This window comes from Episyrphus balteatus, chromosome 4 (assembly GCF_945859705.1).
Source record: "Episyrphus balteatus chromosome 4, idEpiBalt1.1, whole genome shotgun sequence".
NCBI classification, from domain to species: domain Eukaryota; kingdom Metazoa; phylum Arthropoda; class Insecta; order Diptera; family Syrphidae; genus Episyrphus; species Episyrphus balteatus.
Window position 1 is genome coordinate 41432841 of NC_079137.1, and position 23795 is coordinate 41456635.

The 23795-nt window shown below is 31.3% G+C and overlaps 2 protein-coding genes across 2 annotated transcripts; both read left to right on the plus strand.

Moving 5' to 3' along the window:
• Positions 1 to 7925: 7925 nt before the first annotated feature.
• Positions 7926 to 9182, plus strand: LOC129919213 (uncharacterized). The gene has a single exon (XM_056000067.1). The coding sequence runs from the start codon at positions 7926 to 7928 to the stop codon at positions 9180 to 9182; it is 1257 nt and encodes a 418-aa protein (XP_055856042.1).
• A 12968-nt stretch (positions 9183 to 22150) lies between these two features.
• LOC129919091 (general odorant-binding protein 56h-like) lies at positions 22151 to 22808 on the plus strand. Its single transcript, XM_055999926.1, has 2 exons — positions 22151 to 22326; positions 22410 to 22808. The coding sequence occupies exons 1-2, from the start codon at positions 22270 to 22272 to the stop codon at positions 22767 to 22769; spliced, it is 417 nt and encodes a 138-aa protein (XP_055855901.1). The 5' UTR covers positions 22151 to 22269; the 3' UTR covers positions 22770 to 22808.
• The last annotated feature ends 987 nt before the right edge of the window (positions 22809 to 23795 follow it).

Sequence of the window (23795 nt, forward strand, 5' to 3'; positions counted from 1 at the left end):
TTCATTACTGGCCGCCAAACGTCCAAAATGCCCATTCTCCTTTAAGGTTCAAGTTCAAGTTGATCACCTCCATTCAAAGCACGGCTTGATCACCTCCATAATTGTTTTTTGCTCAATTCTCCTTATTTAGGGCCTTAACTTTTGATTTAGGCTAGGGGGTGTCTTCTCCAAAAAAATTACTTTGGAAAATAACAACCAACTTACTGAGCATGAACTAAGCAAAATAGTGTTTTGAAGGAATTTTTTACAGTTAATGAATGTAAAAAATAACAACATTAAAAATTTTAAATCTTCAGACCAACTATGCCATTTTGAATTTTTTAATTTTTTTTTTATTTTGAAAATCGTAATAACCGTTTTCTTTTTATTACCTATTAGTTTTTATTTAATAAACAAAATTGGTATGCTATTCTGAAGACATCATTATTAAACACATTAAAGCAGAATTTTCAAAAAATTATTTTTCAAACAAAAATAAAAATATTTTTAAAAATCCAAAACTACAAATTTTAAAATTAAAAAAAATCGCTAAAATCGGCTGAGCAGTTTATGAGAAAGTCAGAAATCAAGAAAACGGTTGTTTGGCATGTACCGTTAATAACAGATTTTTATTTCAAAAGCAGCACTTTATTTTAAATAGAGCACGAATTTTTTTTTAGTCAAAATCATCAGAGCCGTTTTTGAGAAAAATAACTTTTTCTTTCTAGTCAAATGGAAATTTGGGCAAAATAAAATATTAAAATTTCCCCATTTTGAAATTACAAAAAAAAACTCTTAACTATAAATTTTTCCTAAAAAAAAATATTAAAATAAATAATTTGAATGAAAAAAATAAAATAAATAAATTAATCTAAAAATAAAATAAAAAATCCACGTCCAATTTTTGAAAAACTGATTTTTCAAGAATCCAAAAATGCATATTTTTCAAAATTTGATTTATAATATTAAATTGTATAAATTAAAAACAAAGTTTTAAGCTAGATAAAAGCCTTAAACAGTGAAACATCGGATTTTAAATTGACATAAAAATGACATACATACCTACTCAGTAACAGTAAATGAATTTGTTAATAAAATTTAAGGCAAAATGTTTCATGACTTTCACAAGAAAATATGACGTCTGAATTCAGAGTAAATATGTATATTTTGGGATGGTTTCAATATTTATATTATTTATGGAAAAGATCATACTTTTCCTGGATTCTAATCGAGTTGTCCATCTATACGAGTGTGTGAAGTTAGTACCCTTTTTATGTAATTGCTATTTTTAAAAGTTGTTCCAGTTTGTTTTGATTTAGAATTTGTTTTTGAATTTTTTTTCGAAAATTGGGGTTTTGGTGCCAAAAAAAGTTTTTTGACCTAGCCCTCCTTCGAATAGAGGGGGCCAGAATTTTTTTTCTGTTTATCGTAAACATTTAAAAAAAGAAATTTTTAAAGTCTCCAATAAATTTCCCAATTCTCAGTTTGGTCAAAAGATTTCTGGGAAGCACGTTGGCAAAAAGAACTTTAATTGGTATATTTATTTCTCTTATATTTTCAGGTGGATTAATTTGAAAGGACTAGGTATGTGAACACACAATTTTGGGGTTCAATAAAATTTTCAAAAACGGGGGGGGGGGGGGGGGGCAAAAATGGGATGAGAGTTTACTAAAATCGATTTTTGTATCCATAGTTCTTTGTTTTTCTTAGCGTTTTTTAATTGTACAATTTTTAGTATTTCGAATGAGTTATCTTTTAAAATACAAGTTTTTACGACACACATTTTAGGAGAAACTTTTTAAAAGTTGTAAAAAATGAAAGAACTTTAAAAATCGAAAAAAGATGGCTATAATTTTTACTTGCTCAATAGGGCAAGTATTGGTTTCGTGTCGAAAAAAAAATTGAGGTTTTAATCAAAACCAACATTACGATGATGGAGAACTCCGAAAAAGTAGGTCTCGCAATTCCCTAAGTGCGTTTGTGCGGTTGTGCGTCCATCTGTACACATTTCCACAGCCTAAACGGGTGGTCAGTTTTTCTTCAAATTTATTACAGATGATTTTTGTACAATTGTGAAAATTGGTTTTTTTTTTGTTTTTTTTATATCTCACTTAGAAAGTGTACCTCCCATACAAATAATTCAATTTGAATATCTCGAGAACGGCTCTAACGATTTTGATTGAATTTTGCAGACGTAATATTCAAAGCTATTGAAATAAAACTGCATTTTTATTTTTTCCAAAAAAAGTGAAATACTATTTTTTTTTCATTTAACAAAATTTTGCCCTAAATGTCGGCTCTTCCCCAATATCAATTTTTTTTAATTTCTATAGAGCCAGCTCTTAAAATCTACAAGTAAACTAACATAAAAGTGCTTTGGATTGCAAGAGCAAGTACGTGCGACCCCAGTCGTGCATTTTATTTTGTTCGCGGCCCCTTTATTTCGGAACATTGAACTTTAAGGTCAAAAACAACTTTCAAAAATTCAATTTTTGAAAAAAATAAGGGGATACTTAAAAAAAATTGGACCAAATCGGGAACAACCTGGAACAACTTAATTAAAAAAAAAAACAATTTCACACACTCCTAGAAATCTCCATCCTCCAAAAATAACAGATAACAACATTAAGAGATAGATCTTTCAAATAAAATGGCCCAGTACTGGGAACAACAATAATATCCTTTATTTTTTTTTTTCAGTCCACAAGACCCTATACATAAACCCAAACATCAATGCATTTTTAAAGATAAAAGAGGTACCTATCCCTTGATACAAACCAACTATTTAACCGTCAAATAACACAATTAAATTGAATCACTTAACCAGCAAAGTACAGCTAACAACAGAAGCTCTTGTTTAAATGGCATTTTATTTACTGTTTGCTTAAACCACAATCACAAAGAATAAACGATAAGGGCCGCAAAATAAACAAAGGAAAAAAATTAAAATATAAAAAAGTACAAAAAATGTAAGCATACTCCAAAATGAAAAAGTAAAACAAGTTCCACCATTGACAAGGCACATACCATCTCACAACACCGCGTCAGCCGCCGCGCTCTATAACCACATCCGTTGGGCGCCATTGTGACTCCTTATGCCGTTTGTATTGTTTGCATATAATTTTCAAAAGGTGCGGTGTCGAGTCGACCATTGTCCGCCATTTATTGCCAGTCATGCGATATCCCTTTCACCATAAATACTTTTGCTTCTCATGTGAGAATTCTAAAAAAAAAAACAAATTATACTCCACAGAGAAAAATAATCCACAAAAAAAAAAAAAAATGGCAATCAAAAAGCATTCCAAAGATAAGAATATATAACATGGTGGATATATTCACATAACGGTAAACAATAAAGGAAAGGAACAATTAAGAGATTAAATTTTCGTGAATCTCATGAGAGGTTAATGCTCATTACTCGCTTAATGACAGAAACTCACACTCGTACTATAGTTACGTTGTGCTGTTTGTTGGGCGCCATTTTGCCGTGTTGACCAAACGTTAAATTTAACTATATAAAAGGTAGGTATATCTGCATTTTTTTTTTATTTGTTCTTGTTTGATTGTATGTAAAGTTACCAAGAATATTCACATTTTAGAGTGCGATTCGCAATTTATTTAATCCGATTACTGTAATCAACACAGCGCTGTCAAGTGCCCTTTCACTCTCTCAGATAGAGAGTGAGAGAGATTGGGGTGATGGTGAAAGTAGGTAGGTATAGTGGTAAAGGTCGGTAATTAAACAGCCATTGTTTGTAATCAAATCAGGCAACGTATTCAGTTTTACCGGTTTACCGGAGGGCTGGTTGTATAATTGAATGAAATAATTATGAGTGGCTTCAGAGCATCAACAACATCAGCAGCAAGCAGCACAGAGTGGCACTCGTCATTATCATAACTTTTCGAAATAATATTGTTACTCAACGTTAATGGTTAACCAATATCTGCCATAAATTTCTGAAATGGAATTACTGCGAACTCTTTAGTAGGCTCTTTGTCCAACAAACTTTGACCAATCTTCTGCTTTCATAGCTTTTGTACATAATAAATGTTTTTGAAGAACTTTTTGCTAAATCCTCTCTACTTTGCGTTGTTGGTTGGTACTGTGCCAAGCTTGGAAGAGCGTAAGTGTAAGTAAATTGTTGTTTTTTGAGTATCATTGAAGTAATCCTGGATGGGAAGTTTGGAGAGGGTTCAGAGTGAATATAGTAAAGGGAAATTTGAGTGCGTTGCGTGGTAGCTATATAGGCATAAATAAATTTCATAATCATGTTTGCTATTTTCACTTTAGGCATAGTGTAACCTATGGAAGCAAATCCCTTAAGAGTGCCCATCAGTATTTATGTGTCTGAATTTTGTTTCTGCGAAACTTTATTATTATATCTGAAGTTTTGTACTTTGAGGTTACTTTTTTGCTAAATAAGGAAGATTTTCTTTTGACCAAGTAGTCATGTAAGTTTGTTAGTTAACAATTATCATAGTTTGAATCTGCATTGGATTATAATGTTATTTTCAGAAACATTTTATGATTATGAAAACATCACAAGTACTGTTTACTGGTATAAGTGCAGTATATTTGGGCATTTAAATCCCCATAAGAAATAATGTTCAGCCATCACTGATAAAATTGTTGATGATAGTAGAAAGCAGCTCTTCAAAGGGATGAAAAAAGTTTAACCGAAAACAAAAATAATAGTTTACTAGAAATAGTTTGCTAGAAATCAAAAACAAAAGATCTTCATTTTTCTTTTTTAAAAGACATCAGCTCCGTCAGAATTATTTTTTACTTAAAATCGAAATAAAAATTTACTGATAGAAGCTACAAAATGTTGAATAAAAGAAAGATAAATAGCAAAATTACCAAAATTTAGTCTTGACCTGGGATTATAGCAGCTAAACGTCCGCCTATGAAATTCAGCAACCCGAACTCCTACAAACTTTTGGTTTTCAGTTATGAATAGAGTTTAAAGATACATTTCTTTTGATGTCTCATTGGAAGGATTTGGAGAAAATTTTTGAAAATTCCGAATTTTTAGACAATTTGGATAATTTTCGAAAATCTTAGAAAAATAAATTTGTATTTTTTTTTAGCTTTTTTTTAGGCCTGTTCACTGTGATCTCAAATCTGTAAACCCAAAGTTGTTTCGGGACTTTGATCCGAAAATATCTGCTTCCGAATGAAAAAACAAAAAAAATATTTTCGATTGCAAATAATTCAGCAACCCGAACTCCTACAATCTTTTGGTTTTCAGTTATAAATAAAGTCTAAAGGGACCCTTCTTTTGATGTCTAATTCGAAGGATTTGAAGAAAATTTTTGAAAATTCCGAATTTTTAGACAAGCGGTACCCCTTGTATAATTTCGAAAATCTTAGAAAAATAAATTTGTAATTTTCTTAGCTGAATGCATAGGCTTGTTTACTGTGATCTCAAATCTGTAAACGCAAAGTTGTTTCGGGACTTTGATCCGAAAATATCTGCTTCCGAATGAAAAAACAAAAAAAATATTTTCGATTGCAAATAATTCAGCAACCCGAACTCCTACAAATTTTTGGTTTTCAGTTATGAATAGAGTTTAAAGGGACCTTTTTTTTGACGTCTAAATTGGAATATTTTCGAAAATCTTAGAAAAATAAATTCGTATTTTTTTTAGCTGAATCCATAGCCCTGTTCACTGTGATCTCAAATCTGTAAACCCAAAGTTGTTTCGGGACTTTGATCCGAAAATATCTGCTTCCGAATGAAAAAACAAAAAAAATATTTTCGATTGCAAATTATTCAGCAACCTGAACTCCTACAAACTTTTGGTTTTCAGTTATGAATAGAGTTTAAAGGGACCTTTGTTTTGATGTCTTTATCTGTTCTGTTTATCTTCATTCTACATATTAAACAAGCTAAACTTAGCCAACACCCAAGAGAAAAATGCACGAGGTTGAGTATATTTATTTTCTTTAAAATAGATGATAAGGTTCAATTGCGTGAACGGACTCTAACCTAGTGTGTATGTGTATGCCTTACCATGTGCGGACACCTAAACAATTTAATTTTCATTTTTAGTTTATTTCCAATGAACTTTGAAAAAATCTCTACCTCTATAAGAACTCCCCTGACGTAATCCTCGTTAAAACCAGCAGGGCATTCAAAATCGACAAAAAAAAATAGTAGGTACCATATACACACAGCAAGCTCATCCTCAAAACCTCTGGTTCTTATCTATAAACTCCTGCAAATATAAAAATATATATGATGATGGTAATTCCCCTGCCTAACTTTTTCATCTTCTCTCTTTTTCTACGGCATAAGCTCTAAAAAAAAAAACATAAAAACTAGCAGTGAACACAGCGATTCGCAGGGATTTACCTGGGACAACTGCAAATGCTGTCAACCATAAAAATGAATTTCCATATCCATTCTGGTTCCATGTTAGAGCCACTTCCACCGACTATATAACCCCCAGTCCGTAGTGTAGGATTAATTGGCCATTGCACAGGCAATTGGACATGGACATGCCTTTTGGACCGGTAGAAGCGGCATAGCAATGGCAAGTATAGTGCTCAACGCGACGAACGACCAAGCAGCGGTGTTGGCCACTCGACGCATATCCACTGCTCACCTCGACTACATGAATCCATAATCCAATTAAAAAATGTTTGTTAGTCAATCCGAATCCAAAGAGCTAGCACACAGGAAGAAATCTCACGGTTTGGTGGTTAGTTCTATGCAGTTTTCCCTATTCTTTTTTTTTTTTTGTGTTGCTTCTTGTGGTAACCAAGGATAATTCATATTAAGACCTTAGATGAAAAGCAGCTAGAAACTTTAACCTCTTGAAAACGATTGGTCCTGATGATGATGAAGTTTTTGTCGAACGAGAAACTTCATCTTTTACCGGTGTGGTGATTCATTGTTTGGATTTATTTCTTCTTTTTTTTATTTTTGCTTCTTCGCTAGACAACAGGACTTCCGGACCAGAAGACCGTAAAATATTTCTTCTTCTGAATTGTATAGTACAGAGGGGATAGAAATCTTTCGAGCCATTGCCAAGGTAACCATAACACTGACATTGCATCGTATAGAGGGATCAAAGGAAACTAGTAACTCCGGATAGCTTCCTTGGAGAAATGTTTAACAACTTAATTCAATAAACTTACCCAACTTGTCTATACCTATACAGGCACTTCTCTAGAACTAAAGACACCCCTCTGTCTACTTCGTATCCTTGGAAGGGCATTGATTCATTCAATGAAGTTGTTGATGTATATAGACTCTTCAGAAACCCTCTTCCCCTCTTTTGCATTTTCTTAAAGGGGATCTTTTTGTGTTTGTTAGTCTTGATTTTCATCTGCATTTCGGTAACATTTCATATCGGGTTGAATTGGACCGTAGAATAAGAAAGTCGTTGTTAACCCTTTTCCTTGGGATAGAGTGAAGAAGGAGAAGTTTAAGCAAAACTTCATATAGAAGAGAAGGATTGAAAAGGCTTTTCAAGTAAAAAACGAAAACTTGTTTTTTTTTTTTTTAGTGGATGAATTACTGGAACATCTTACATCCCTGGGTATTCGATGTCTTGGTTTTGCTGACGATATTGTAATAACCGCCTACGGGAAGTTCGAGGAGACCCTTTGCGATATCATCCAAAGAGGACTTTCAGCTACAAGTAAATGGTGTTTAACGGTGGGGCTAAATATCAACCCAGCAAAAACTACAATTGTACCATTCACAAGGAAACGGCTTTTGCCTCATATCAGACCTATCCAGCTAGCTGGTAAGGTCATTGAACTAAAGAGAGAGGTAAAATATCTAGGTATCACACTAGACAGTAAACTCCTCTGGAATAAACACTTAGAAATAACAGTCGGGAAAGCCACAAAAGCCCTTATGATATGCCGAAGACTGGCAAATAAATCATGGGGGTGCAAACCAAATATCCTAAGGTGGATGTATACCATGATGGTGAGACCCATTATCACCTACGGTGCGGTTGTTTGGCACAAAAGAACCGAACTAGTTACAACTAAAAAGACATTAAACAAAGTTCAAAGATTGGCCTGCTTATGCATTACTGGCTCAATGAGAACTTGCCCTACAGCAGCAATGGAAGTCATCCTCCACTTAACACCACTCCATGAAGTAATAAGTAGTACTGCTAACGGAACAATCTTGAGATTTGCAAAAGAGGGAACTGGTACGGGCAAGAGTATTGGTCTCAAAGAAAGGGACTCAATATCGAACACCACAGTTAAAAACCTCCTTGACATCCCAAGAGATTGCATGATCAAGAAATACAACTTTGAGAAAAACTTTCAAACACAGTTTAGTAGCAAGGCAAAGTGGGTAAGTGAATCCACGAACTACACTTTCAATGCAAACGCCATCAAGTGGTACACTGATGGATCGAGAACAGCTGATGGAACTGGAGCAGGAATATTTGGGCCTAGAACCAAAATTTCCATTCCAATGGGACAGTTTCCTAGCATTTTTCAAGCGGAAATCAACGCTATAGATAAATGCGCAGAACGTAATCTCGAAAGAAAATACAAAAACCAAAACATTGCCATCATGTCTGATAGCCAGGCCGCACTTAAAGCTATAAACTCATACGCCATCAACTCCAAACTCGTATGGGAATGTGTGAAGAAGCTGAACGAGCTTGGCAAGGCAAATAAAATAACACTGTACTGGGTTCCCGGACATGTTGGAGTACAAGGGAACGAAGTAGCAGACTCCTTAGCAAAAGCAGGTGCAACCGCACCTCTTATGGGCCCAGAACCATATTGCGGAATTGGAGACAGCACGATCAAACAAATGATAAAAACCGATGAGGAGGCCAAACGAACTAAAATTTGGAAAGAGACTCCTAAACTCAGACAGGCGAAATCACTACTTGGGAATTACAACCAAAAAAGATTTAAAACCTGCATTAACCTGAGTAGAAACAACCTGAGAATAATAACAGGGATCCTTACAGGCCACTGCAAGCTGAGAAAACACCTCAACAACATTGGCCTGGCAGACAGTGCCACCTGTAGATTCTGCAACAATAATGAAGAGACGCCAGAACACATACTGGGCAACTGTGAAGCACTAATGCACAATCGACACAGATACCTGGGCCAGCACCAGGTAACAAGTAAAGATCTACCGTCGATAGAAATACTCCAGTTAATCAAATACCTAAAAAGTATCAAACTGGAGACTGTACTGTAAGTAGTTAATTGCAGCCAAATTTGGGGGCACAATAGACCTTTAAGGTCGCAGTGCAACTTTCCCCCACAACACATTCATTCAAGTTTTTTTTTAGAGAGTGAGTTGGTGTTTTTTGTATATTTCCTCAGGAAACTAATACACAAAAAAGACAAAGGTAAGAATTTGAGATTGAGATGCTGAAAACGGATAGTAAAAGATCTAAGGAATAAATGTTAACCTCTCCAACACGACGAACGAAGATAAAAGAGATGGTTTGGCAACAAGTCGACAATGAACTTTGAATTTTTGAATGTGTTAACGAGTTGAGATGAAAGATTGTGATGATGTTACTCAATGAAATTGATCTTAGATAGTTGCTATTGTCACAGTTTTGTGGAGGTAAAAATTTGGTCTTCATGACAATATTATTTGTCCCCACTTAAAGCTATTATATTGAAATAGTTTTAAAATTCCAGAAATTTGTTTTTTTTTTAAATTTTTTTTTGTTTTTAATTTATGACTATCTCTTCAACAACTTGTTTAATTTTAACAATTTTCACTTCCAATAAAGGTAGGTAATGTAGGGTAAATTTAGGATTCGTAAAAAAAAATCGAACTCAAGTTAAAAAACTGTAATTCCCTCTGCATGCGTTTGTTTATCTGTCTCTCTCTTTCGCCCTCTGAGGCAACTCGTTCTAAACTTGAAAGTTAAGGGTTTTGAGTGATTCCCTAGAGATGGAATTGAAATTTTCTTTTCAAAAACAGTTCTTAATTTTATAATTAATAAAAAAAATGATTTCTGAGTTGCTATTAAAGATACCTGTCATTAAACTGTTTTTTTGATTTCTTATACAAATCTAATCGATTTCAAACAAAATGTTTTTATCTCTAGTTTTGAAATTAAAAAAAAATCATTTTTCGATTTTTCGAAAAACTTTAATTTTTTTTTTTAATTTATTGATGTTCTCTATTTTTATATGAATTTTCTTGAAATTTGAAATAATAATTTTTTTAAAAGTAATTAAAAAAATATTTGTTATATAAGAATCAAATGGCATTTTTTGAGTATAGGCCAAAACAATTTTAAAAGGTACTTATTTTCTTAATTTATTTGAAAAAAAAATTTTATGTAGGTACCTATATTTCAAATAAAATTTTACAATAAGTTTGTGTGACCCAGTCGTACATTTTATTTACTATAGCTTCTATAAGATTTGGGTACAAATCAATAATAGAATTTCCAAAAAGAGAAAATATTTGAATTAAAAAAAAATTATTTGTTTTTGCAAAAAATAATTTTTCGAATTTATATTTTTTTTTTTTACTTATGGATGGTCAAAAATGGTCATCTTTTAAAAAAAATTATACAAAATTTGAGACTCTTTGGACCAAATTAACATAGGGTAAAGTCGGGGGATATGGCACCCATTTTTGTTTTTCGTTATTACTTGAGAAATAAAGAAGATATCTATTTCAAACAAAGGCAGGTTTATTTTAAAACTATTTCTTAAATACAAATTAGGTACATAAGTGTAAATCAAAGATAATTTCTTGTTATTTTTTGCAAAAATAAAAACCATTAAAAAAAAACATGATTGAAAAAATGGAGGGTGATATGGCACCTTATCGAGGGTGATATGGCACGCTATTTCTTCTTGATATTATTTTGTAACACTTGTTGCATGTGTTGTTGAAAGACGTACACGAATCATGAGACCAAAAGTGAAATTATGATTACTGCCGTTCGCACTTTTCAGTCAATCTGAAAGCTATTTGGCAAACTTTTAGGTTCTGGTCATTTAAGAAGCCTTCTTAATGTAGTGACGTGTGAAGGGAATCGCAAAATGCTTAGGTCTTGTTTTTTTTTGACATTCAGCAGCTCCAACGGCTACTGTGATCTGGGTTTGAGTCCACTTGCCTGGTTTGCTGAAGTTTTTTGTAAATGCAATTGTCAGTTGAAAAATAAATATATTCAAAAGTAGATACGGGGGAAATGGCACCGGTGTAATATATCCCGAAGTTTTTGGGTGCCATATCACCCATTTGACTACACTTCTGTTTTCTTCAAATGACACGAATAATCACGTTTGCTTAGTTATGGCAATGAGCAAACACAAAAATACAACCGTTACCGTTGTTTTTGTGTTAAAACGAACCCTCGGCGTCAAATTCTTTTGGTGTGGTTCCAAAAGTATTTGACGCCGACAACAATTTTACACAAAAAAACTTTTCGCTCAAATTGAACTCACTTTTTTGTTTGTCCATTTTTTAAATTTAAGTGGCAATAGCTACTGCGGATCCGAATGCATCCACTGTAAGCTTACGTCAGACTGAATTCTATTTTGCTCTTTTTGCTTTGAAAAGAAGTCATTAAGTGGAAAATATTGAAAGGGTGCCATATCACCCGACTTTACCCTAACACAGTTTAAAAATCGTCCCTAGCGGTTTTGATAATTTTGTTTCTAAAAATGCATATAAATTATTAAAATAATTAAACTAAATGGCAAATATTTTTAAAACATATTCTATTTCAACGAATACAAAAATAATACAACTTAGGTTTTTTGAACATTGGTAGTAGGTATCTTAATATTTCAGTTTTTTTTATTTATGCCTTAAAATATAGTTGTCAATTATATAACATCAAAATCGAACGAAAGAATAAAGTAAATTTAAGATTTTTGTGTAAACAAAAAATGGGGGGAAGGGCTTAATATACTTAATCACAACATTAAAAAAATTAATTCATTAATTACAATGTGATAGTTCAAAAAACCGACAGAGGGCTCTCATGTCTACTAAAGATAAATCGAGTATGCTGAACACGATGGCGTACTTAGTTTTTCTGGATTAGGTCAAATAAGAAAGATTTTTGCGTTTGAAATTTTGTTTGCACATGCCAAAAATGAGGGTATAAAACACCATATATTTTCCAATTTTTGATTTTTTATCGATGTAAAATGATGGAAAATCTATTTTTTTTGGAAGTATTATACGTAAGACAAGTTATTATTTTTAAAAAAATCTGTCGAATGACTATTTAAATCATTATTTTATGGAAAAAACGTCGATTTTTCTTACATTTTTTAACTATAAAGGTACAAATGTATGCGAAATCTCAACATTTTTATGTAGACACCTTTTATGTGTTAGTACTCTGGAATATTATACATATGTAGATGTAGATAGATATTTAATTAAAAAATCAGACATGGTTTCAATATTTTAATTTAAATTCTTTCAATTTGCTTTAAAATTAAAACATATTTACTATTACTTCCATCTGCATACTACATTATATGAGCTTACATACACAACACATAATATATTTGTCACAGTCCATATCTAACTTAAGGGGGTTTGTCACGCTTTTTTGTTTTGACTGCTTTAACGGTCATCTATTTTTTATTTATTTTTTTAGCTACTTGGGTGTTTTGCCCCCTTCCGATCTTACCTGATATTCTAGAATATTTTTTTTTCTTAAGGTTCAAACCTTTAGGATTCATTCTCTCACAAAAAATACTCTTGAATATCCAACTTTCATTATAAAAAAGAATAAGTTAAAAACTTTAACTATCTCACGGTAAAAAGTGCAACTTACTTTTAACATAAACGGTAACGATTTGTTGAAAAATTCCATATTTTATCCTGAAATACAAGATCAAGTCATTGCCACCGAGTGCTGCATTTTAATTTAAGTAATACGAAAAATATTAGAAAAATTGAAGAAAAATCGATGAATTTTTCCATGAAAATAATGATTTAAATAGTCTTTCGACAGATTTTGTTTCAAATAACTTTTTTTACGAATAATACTTCCAAAAAAATAGATTTTCCATCATTTTACACAGATAAAATATCAAAAATTAGAAAATATATGGTGTTTTATAGCCTAATTTTTGGCATGTGCAAACAAAATTTCAAACGCAAAAATCTTTCTTATTTGACATAATCCAGAAAAACTAAGTACGCTATCGTGTTCAGCATACTCGAATTATCTTTAGTAGATATGAGAGCCCTCTGTCGGAAAAAAAAGTTCCATTTTCGAACACAGTGTTATTAACTCAAACTTGTTTTACATAAGAAATTTGACCCCAATTTTGTTAAGTCTTAAAGATCGAAGGAGGGACTTAAACCTTATGAAAACTCATACATATATATGTGTTGTTTACTGTGGTGTATACGTAATATTTTTTTCCTAAACTGTCATACTTTTGGACATCCAACATTAGTAAGTGTTAGTTTGAAGTTATCACGTCAAAAAACTGCACATTACAGTAGGACCTTGAAGATCTCAATTTGTGGGTACCTTTAACTTTTAGCTTATCCTAATAAAAAAAAGAGGCTTGTAAAAAATGACGGTGTTTAAAGAATGTTAATTTTAATGCAGTTTGAACATTTACATGCTTGGCAAAAATGGAAATTACATTAAATGTGGAATTTGAACCTCAATGAACAAAATTCTGCAGTCACTTCTATCCAAATAGAAGCTAGATTGCCAACAGTGATGCACGTCATGTAACTTTAGGTAGACTCATGATTGCGCCACCATTATTCTACTGTAAGATCAAGTCGAAAAAATTCATAAATCTAAACCAAAGCTCATAATTGTAAAATTTTTGCGAAAATACTAGACTTTGACATTACGGGTAAATTCACAAACGTCAAATTTTTTGGTAGTGATTTGGCTTTAGGCATCACTGCTTTTTTGCGATGCTGATCGTTGCTCAGCTGATTACGATGCGATGTTGATTGACAAAAAGTTTTACGTTAAAAAACAATTTTTGCTTCAAATATTCATTCAGAAATTCAGAAAAATACATACCCTTTTCAAAAACCGACTTCTAATTTTTAAATATAAATATATTAGATTAACGCATCAATCAAAAAACAATCAAAGGTCATAATTTTCAATGCAAATATTTTAAGAATAGTTTATTATTCCTAATTATCCTTGTAACATAGAAATTTAATTTTCGAAATGTCACTCCTTTTCAGAAAATTTAAAATTACATTTTATCGTGATGAAAAAAAAAAAATAAATAAACTTTAACCTTTTCGCGGCAAAGCCCCTCAACATTATGTAGTTCATTATGGCGTTTCATGTTTCAAATTCTCAACAAGAAAACTGGAGAAAAAAAATTCAAAACTTTTTTTTTTTGTTTTTTACTTTATAAAGTCATCTCATTTGTGTTAACCTCGTCCCATTATTTCCTCATCCATTGCTCATTTTCTCGGCTTACTTTAGTGGAAAGTATTTCATTAAAAAACTTTAAAAAGAATCTTCCACACCCACCATAAGTTTTGAAAACGAGTAAAACAAATAAATCTTAGTCAAGAAGGCTTGTGTAATGCTGGGCTTGTTGTTGTACTGAGAGTAGGTATACGGACAAAGTTGAAAACCTTCGGGGAGAAGCATTTCTTTCTTATCTGCCTGGATTCTGCGGATGCACGCGCCTTCGATTGAAGCTTCCCTTGACTTAACTTTAACTCCTCGCAAAAAAAAGTCACATAAAAACCGCAGCAAACTCCTCACTCCCACGTAAAGTACCTGGGGAAATGGATAAATTGAAACAGAATCCTATTTTAGTTGGTGGCTTGGTCACAAGGATTCACTTTGAAATCAAAAAAAAGTCGTTCGCTCTTCTTTTATGTGTTTGTTGGTTTGTTTGTTGGGTTGTTGGCTGTGCGACTGCACTCACAACTTTCCAAATTGGAGAAATGAAAACTGTCTGAGCTGTAAGGTGTTACTTAGCCCATAATGTACACTCTCCTTTGGCCTTGTTGTAATAAATCTTTCGAAAGCCTTTTGACATTTCAATTCCTGGTCCTGCTGCCATCGCCATTGCTATTGCCAAAGTCCTTCTACAACAAGGATAGAAAAGACCAAAGCAACAACGATGTGCCAGAAATGAAGACAAAGTAATTTCCCATTAAATCCTAAAACGGAACTCTCCACTCCACTGATAGGTATAGTTCTATGTATATTGTTGGGGGTATTTCTCATAAATATCGTTTAGGCAATGACAGTTGTCATTTTTACTAAAAAAAAACAATACCTACTGCAGTTCATTATCCTTTTTTTTTTTGTGGATAAGTTTTCCAATTTCACATATGAGAAGAAGTAGAATGCACAAGCAGCCTGCGGTCGCATCATGAGAATAGAACTTCTTCTTTGAGAGTGTGTAGAGTTATACGAGATTAAAGGACAATTACTCTCAAGGATAATATGCATGCTTTTGTATAAAGGGTTTATATCCTCATTCATCCACTCCATTATAAGTACACAATGGTGAATAGTTTGTGTGTGTGTTTGCGGCTTGGAAAGGATATTTCCTTTCTTTTACTTTAAGTTTTTTTTTTTGTGTGTACTCATTTTGTTCAGTATTTTTTTTTTCTTGTTGAAAACATGGGTTTTTTGCAATCTTTTCTGAGTAAAAATTTGCCACGGGCCTTGAGTAGTTTTACATTGTCTTCTCTTGTTTTAACCGCGTGTAATAAGTTTTTTTGTTTTTATTTGTTTCTAAGGGGAAAGTATGGTTTTGTACAAAATAAAAAGAAACGGAGTTAAATAAATTTTTTCAGTATAGCAATATGCTATAACTTCTACATTACTGAATGTAATTTGGCAAATGAGAAATAGTTTGAAATATCATTATAGTCATTTTCGTCATAATTTGCAAGAATGGAGGAGATCTATAAAATTTATCGTCGAGTCCGAACCATGCTTATTCCAACAAATCAAATCACTTTTTTTGCCGTTAGCCCACCCTTAATTCCAAAGTTATAACAAAAAAAATTTTTTCAAATTAATAACCCCTTAAAAATAAAAACTTGTTTTCTTCAGTGTAAAAATAAAAACAAAACTTTGATATTCATCAACCCGTTTTCTAAAAATTGATATATCAAAAAAAAAAAAATATTTAAATATTTTTCTAGAAATCAAAAAAAAATTTGTTGCTTGTTTAGAACCGTTTTTTGAAAAAAGTGATGCATTTTGTTGGAATTGGTATGTTTAATTGAAAGAGAGTGGTAAAACGAAGTTTGGAAATTTTTTTTTGATTTTTAAGAGGTTGGTAATTTGAAAAAAAGTTTTTTTTTTGTGCACTGAAAAGAAATCACTTCACACCATTTTATATTAATTGTTACTTTTTAAAAATATTTGAATATATTTTACTAAGCATGTAAACCAAAAAAAAAACAACGATTTTTACACTTGAAAAAAAAATATTTGTATGTTGTGGTTTTTAAGGTGGAAATATCAACTTAAGCTTCTTAACAGGAATGCTGTATGGACTACATTCAATCAGTTAAAAATTTTAAGTCGAATAAATAAAATTTTTGGAGCAATTCAAACACCAGTGAATTTTATTGTTCTTAATTATAAATTAAAAAAAGAGGTCACTGTGGTGTATGTGTACTTTTTTTTTGTGAGGTGAATAAAAACTAATTGTTCTATAAATTTTAAACTAAGCGTAGGATAGCGAAAATAAAAGTTGGGCTATCCTGATCTAACATTGGGCAAACAAATCGCTGTTTTAAACTAACGATTTTTTTCACAGGAAAAAAAATCACAATTTTTTCGGTTTCTGATTTAAAAAAAATTTCTTATTGTATATTTTGAAAAAATTGTGGAATAAGGAAAAAAAAAGTTGTACTATCATGGGCTTACAATGGGCAAATGATCAAAGTGCAAAATCAACAGTTTTTACACTGAAAAAAAAAATTATTTTTTGTGATTTAAAAAAAAAAAAAGTCCGTTATAGTTTTAGAACAAAGGGTGGGCTAGCGAAAAAAAATCTTTCTCTATCCTGGGCTAACTTTGGCAGGTTTAAAAAAAAATTTGCATTTAGGGGTGCCAACTTCAACTTCACATAGCCGCACTAAGTCTATATCTGCTGTAAATTTGAAAACCTTATCTTTATTATTATATTTCGTTTTTTTTTATGTTGTTCTTCTTATCATTAGTGTCTGTTGTACTATAAAATTATAATTATTATATCATTTGACCTCATCTACCTTTCATTTAATTTTTTTTTTTTATTTTTGTTTCTCCCATACAATATTTTAGTTTTTGCATTTTTTTCAAAAATGGTTTTAGCAGTATGACCAAAACTTTTCTAACAAAACTGCGATTTTAGTTTTTTTCTGAACAAAAATCGAATAGTGGAAATATGGCTTTGTCATTTTTTTTTTCTCAAAACTGACATATGGGTTATTTTTGTAGATCTCAGTAATGGGTTGACCGTTTCCGGTATTCCGTATCCGTTTTAGGTATTCAAATCATCAAAAAAAAAAAAAAAAAATGAAACAAAATATTTTATTAATGAAAAACTTAGGTATTGAAAATAAGAAATTTGTCTTTTTTATTCAAAATGCGCTGACTATTATGAAAATGTAATTTTTCATAAGAGTCAATATCAAAGCAACATGTACAAAAATTGGAACGATTTTGTCTTTTGAAGGGAGAATTTACACACTAAAAAAAATTAAACAAAAGATTTCGATAAAATTGATAAAACTCGAAGATATATGTCATCATTTATGAGTTTTTGACGTGATAACGTCTTATAAATCGATGAACCATGGCAGCCACCACAAAAAAGTGGCGCCATTTTCTAACGTTCCACTCTCGCACTTTCGCAGTGTGGAAAAAATTTCAATTAAAAATCAACTATTAGAGATACAAATAAGCTATAGCTTATTTGAATAACATAAAGTTAAATACATTTGAAGGATTTTAAAAATTCCATCTTTTAATAGGGTAAATAGGGGTAAAACAAAATTTCAAAAAAATGGCTATTTTCTAAACGCGACAATGTAAAGTGTTGAATTTTTTTTTAAATCAATAGATACATTTATTGCAAGACTGACAATAGTATTAAAAAAATTCTAAAAAATTTAAAAACCAAGCTATTAATGGTTTTCTAAAACTAAAACATGAGGTAGACCTTTGACAAAGTAGTGATTATTGGTTGGGGAATTTTTTTTTTGACAATTTGAAAAACTTCATTCGAAAGATAATAAAAAAAAGTAAGGGGTCTGATACGGATTTTTTTTAAGTCTCTGCGTTTCAAAATATGAGTTTTTGAAAAACACCCTACTTATTTTGGGTGAGTTTTTATTTTTTTAAATTTTTTGTAGCATTCAAAAAATCTCAAGCTTATAGAACATGTAGTCTATGACTGTGCGCGTACATGTGCAAAAAATTGGTATTTCAAAATGGTTTTTGACCAAGTAACGTTAAAAAGTTTTTTTGTCCCGAGTTTTTTGACCTTTTTTAACCGTTTTTTATTATTATCTTTTTTTTTCTTCAACAGATAAATAAATGAAATTTATATTGTAAATAGATAATAGACAGAACTATATCTGTGCAAAATGTCAATCAATTTTGTAGTCACAATTTTGAGATAACGGTAAAATAAAGTTTTATTATTCAACAGGTTCTATCTTTTGATCTAAATCAAATACAAATTTGATTTAACGTTATTGAGCATCCTGATGATGTTACCTTTCATTTGGTACATTCACTACAAGCTACACAATGTTAAATTAAAAAACGGCGGGTATATACCCAAAATGAGGGTATTTACAATTTACAGACGAAAATGAAACATCCCACCAGGGGGAGGAGTGATGTCAAGAAATATTTTTTGCATAAAGTCCATTACATGCCCTTTAGAACGTTTCAATCAATACTTGTATTTTTATTAGCTTCACTTGTAACAAACAAACTAACTAGCAATGTAATAAAATCGAATCAAGCTGAAACTTTGTACACATATGTATGTAGTTCAGACGTCAACACAATATTTTGGTGGTCAGGGGAGGGGTGTGGGTGGGTCGAAACACCCCAAATCAATTTTAGCCTTCAACTAACAAAGTATAAAATAATTTTGTTAATTTATGTCAAAAAGTAGAGCGCGCTTTGTTCAAACTTATTAATAAAACTACATGCAACCAAAATGCTTTCTACGCTTTTTGATCTAACCATTTGTTAGCGCCTGATTATCTCATTAGCAACAAAAAGCACGTTTTTTCTTGATTTTTCCATAAATTGCAAAAAAAAACATATATTTTTTTCAAAAACCCACTAGGTTTTTGTGGAAAATTTATTAAAGATTTCAAAACACTCCTTTTCTTGTGCAATCAGCGGATGCTGGTTTATTGATCTAAAGACAAAAAGATCCTTTCCCGTTCTTAATTCGATATCTCAGCGTCGAAATCAAACTTTAAAAAGTAAATTTAAGCTGAATAAATAAGTTATCCGATCCATATTGTGATTAAGCTGGAAAGATTTTTTCCAAGTTTTTAGACAAAAAAAAAAAACGGAAAAATTTTGATTTTTTTTTGTTTTGTATTTAATAGGATTGAGCCGGACATGTAGCTTGAAAAAAAAAAAAATTCATTATGATTTCTCAAAACTAGAAAGTTTGAGCTTTATCTTTTTTAAATCTTTGGAATTTTTCTTTTGATCCGTTAATAGTTTCCGTCTAATTGTTTCCGTCTAGTATCTTTGATTAAATAAAACTTTTTTATAAATAGAGCCGTTTTCAAGAAACCAAACAGTAATAAAAGTGGGCGTGGCAGTGGGTGGATTTTGCTTAAATTACTTTATAATATTTTTTCTTGCTCATAACTCTGAAAATTTCATTTAAAACTATACATCCGTTTTTGAAAAACAAACACTAATAAACGTGGTTGAACAAAAAAATGAATTGTTTTTTCCTCCAAAATTTAACACAACAAAATAACCTCAATCAAGAAGACCGAACAAGTGTGCCCCTGTCATGTTTGTATACTATAAGTTGCCTATTTCAGAGCTTACTACATTGCTTACATCAACTACATCAACGACTTTAAACATTAATTGCGGCGGCCTGTTTGACTTCCCGAAGCATTTTTTTTGAACATTTGCACTATTTAAACCATAATGGCCAGTTGTGGTTCAGCTTCGGGTCAGGAATTTAACTCGCCGATTTCGGTGGATTAGCAGTGGATCAGCTTTGGTTCAAGGATGGATTTAGCCATTTCAATCTATATGGACCTAGAACCAGTGTCAACACTCAATATTACCAGCGAATTCAGAAGATAAAAGTTGCTGAAATCACGGATTAAATATTTGTACAACTGGCCCTAAGAAATATTTCTCGAATTTCAATCGGACTCAACTATATTGGCTTTTGAGGTTGCTGATGTAGCTGATGTAGTTGATGTAGTAGCTCTGAAACAAAGCCCCGATAACAAACAATCGAATTTGTAGCAATTATAAGTAAATACCCGTATTTACCCTCGTTTTGGTAAATACCCGGTATATACCCAGGGTATAAACCCACAAATGGTATATACCGGGTATTTGCCCATCACTACCTGTGGAGATCTGTTGATCATGAACAGCCACCAGTGTGGGAAGTACCGTAATCTTAGCTTGGAATTTCGACATGGTTGGCTTTAAAAAATTCTTACTTTTTTTCTAGGCATCGCAGAAATAAGATTGAACCGTCATATGAAAGGTGAAATTATAAGCTTTTACACGATATAAAATTTTTTATAGGTTGTCAAACAAAAAAATTGATTCAATAGCGTGAGAACATAAAATTATATGTTTTTTTTTTTTTCTTTTTTTGATGAAAATTGATCGAGTTCAAAAAATGCATGCTCTTTTTGTAGATGCCTAATACACATGATCGATAAATATATTTTGATCTGAAGCAATAAGCTTTCAGGTGGTAAAAAATTTATTATAGGTTGTTAGAAAAAAAAAATAAATGTTTGGGTGATGGAAATGATTTTTTCACTTTCTTCATAAGAAATGATTGTTTTTAATAAATTATTTTAATACTTTTTGCGCATTGTAAAAATTTAAAAATGGTTTTATTATTTAGAAGAAATATTTGGCTTTTTAATGGTATAATTTTTTTGTAAGCTTTTAAAATAAAAAATTAATATAATGATTTTTTTATTTTAAAAGGTAATATTTTTTACCTTTTTCTTGTAAATTATGATTGTTTGAAATAAATAAACGCTTCAATTGACTCATTTTAAAAGCACACAACCTGTTTTCTTACGACGTTATCACGTAAAATCATCGTCCGTAAACCAGCTTTACAGACAATTTCTTTTTTTTTTATAAAATTAGAAAAATATATTTTATAATTATTAATTTAACATTTAAAAATGTTGAGTTGAATTTCACTAAGCAAGTACCTACGCCCTTGTTTTAGTTCTTTATTTTTCTTGTAAAATAAGACAAAAAAATAGTGCAACATATTTTTGTTTCCTGTTTGCGTCTGAATCCATTTTAAAATTATTTCTTTATAACATGTGTTCCTTGAAGGGATACTTTATGTATCTTTTAAAAAAAACTTTTTTTTTTGTCTGCTTGTATTTATTATAATTAGGAGGTTGCTGATGCAAGGAAGTGGTTATTATAAACTGAAATGGCTGAGTATCCTGAAGCAAAAAATTTACAAGCACTTGTCATGCAATTATGTTTTATATTTTTTCAAATTTTCAAATACATCATGATGAACTAATTAAAAGTTTGCTTTTAAGAGAGCATTGTTGAGATTTTTTTCTGACGAGGTAAAGAATTTGCGAGAAGGTTTGAAATATTGTACTTTACTTAAAATTTCTTTTTCTGATCAATAAACTGTTCCCATTACTAACAATTTTTTCTTTTTTATTGTTACAGGAGAGGTACTAAAACAACTTTTTAGAAAGAGAGGAAATCAATTCAAATAAGTTCAATAAAAATTTAATATCAGATTGGAATTGCACTAAATCTAGGGGAAGTACTGCAATGGAACAATAGAAGTTAATTTCAACACACAATCAATTTGATTACAAAAATTCAATTAACTCAATTTAAAAAATTATATTTTTCACTTCCATGTCAAACTAAAAGGAAAAAAAACTTTTTCATTGTGAAATAAGAAATTTTATCGTAAACACAATTAAAAACTTGCATGTCCGATCATTTGAATTAGACAAACAATTAAAAATAAAAATACATAGTATTTCTAATTTGTGTCAATAAATAAAATATAAAAGCCTCTAAAACTGCATCAGTATAGTTAATTTTTAAACGCGAACATTAAAAATAAGAATGAAGTCAGTCATTGCAATTATTTTTGCATTAACTTGCATTTGCTTTGACATTCAAGTAAGGTTTTTTGTTTTTTTTTTAAACAAAATATTTGGGTCAATGTTGTTCTTATTTTTTTAATTTTTTTTTAATAATAACAGGAATGTAGAGCTCACGACTTGAAAACCCATATGAGAGAAGTATCCCAAATGTGTCAAGATCGTGAACAAACTACCGATGAAATTGTCCAAAAGATACGTTCTGGTGAATATGATGCAAATGATGTTGAAAGATTGGCCAAGTGTCATGTTAAATGTATGATGGAAGGATTTGGGGCTATGGAAAATGGAAGTTTGAGTGAGAAGGTATTTGTTCATAAGCTTGGTCCTCATATCGGTGAAGCAAAGGCACGTGAAATGTTTGATTTCTGCAAAGATGAATCTGGTGGGGAGGATGAGTGTGATAAACCTTTTAAGATTTATCTTTGTTTGAAAAAATTGAGTGATATTTTCAAGTATTGAAAAAGTTGAAGTACTTTATGAAATATTTGATACAATGCTTATAAAAAAATGTGTTTGATTTTTTTTAAATATAAAAAATGCCGATCTGCAAAAAAAGTTGCAATTGTGGATTTAGCGCGGTAAGACACCCAAACATGTATGATTACGCGTTTTTAGGTCCTCATAGAACCTTTGAAGATTTCAACACCTGAAAAAAGTTATGAAGTCAACAATGTTTGGATAGCAGAATTGAAAAAAAAAAACAGTTTTTTTTTCAGAGTATAAGACTAAGTTTGCGTAGTGTTTAATTTTTTTCGGTCATCCGCCACTTCGAGAAAATTGCAATACCTCGGAAACCGTAAAAGGGGATTTACGTTAAAAAGGAGATATTAAAAAATAAAAAAAAACTGGTCTAGGGAATTACGTAAGAATCTATACCAAGTTTAAAGGAAACCCATCCACCCGTTTATTCCCTAGCTCTATGTACAGATGGACGCACAAAGGTACGCGCAGACGCACAGACTGACGGACGGCACTACGCACATAGGAGTATTTGCAGTAACAACCTGGTCATAAGTCGATTTTCTAAAAATCAAAATCGACACCAAAAAGTTTGGCAGTGTGTCAATATGCACCTATTTTTTTGTTTTTCGATCGTGTCTTGTTAAAAAATGAGTTCAAAGTTAACTGTTACATCTACCTTTTTTTTTATATGCGAAGTACTTTGGTAATGGAGAATTTTTCTTCAGTTATTTATTAACGATATTAATAAAGTTTTAGAAATGTTTGATAGTGTTTTCTATTTCAATTCGGGCTTAGAACAGGTATATAAAAACTTGTTATTTTTCTGAAGCTATTATTTGAACTTTAATGATTTTGTTTTAGTATACCCCGTTATTCTGCGATGAATTGAAACTTATGCGTTAGTTGATATATTCCTTAAACCAATGCAACAAAAATTGGGTGCTCTTAGGTGCTCTTTCGAGAATTGTAGGTGAATGAGTTTTTCACTTTCTAATAGAAAATACTTCTTATTTTATGCAACGT

What these genes read in the sequence shown, in the direction of transcription:
- LOC129919091 (XM_055999926.1), top strand. Translation starts at nt 22,270, where the DNA reads ATGAAGTCAGTCATTGCAATTATTTTTGCATTAACTTGCATTTGCTTT. An exon ending in GCATTTGCTTTGACATTCAA is followed by an intron (nt 22,327 to 22,409) that starts GTAAGGTTTTTT and finishes TAATAATAACAG; the next exon opens with GAATGTAGAGCTCACGACTT.
- LOC129919213 (XM_056000067.1), top strand. Translation starts at nt 7,926, where the DNA reads ATGGTGAGACCCATTATCACCTACGGTGCGGTTGTTTGGCACAAAAGA.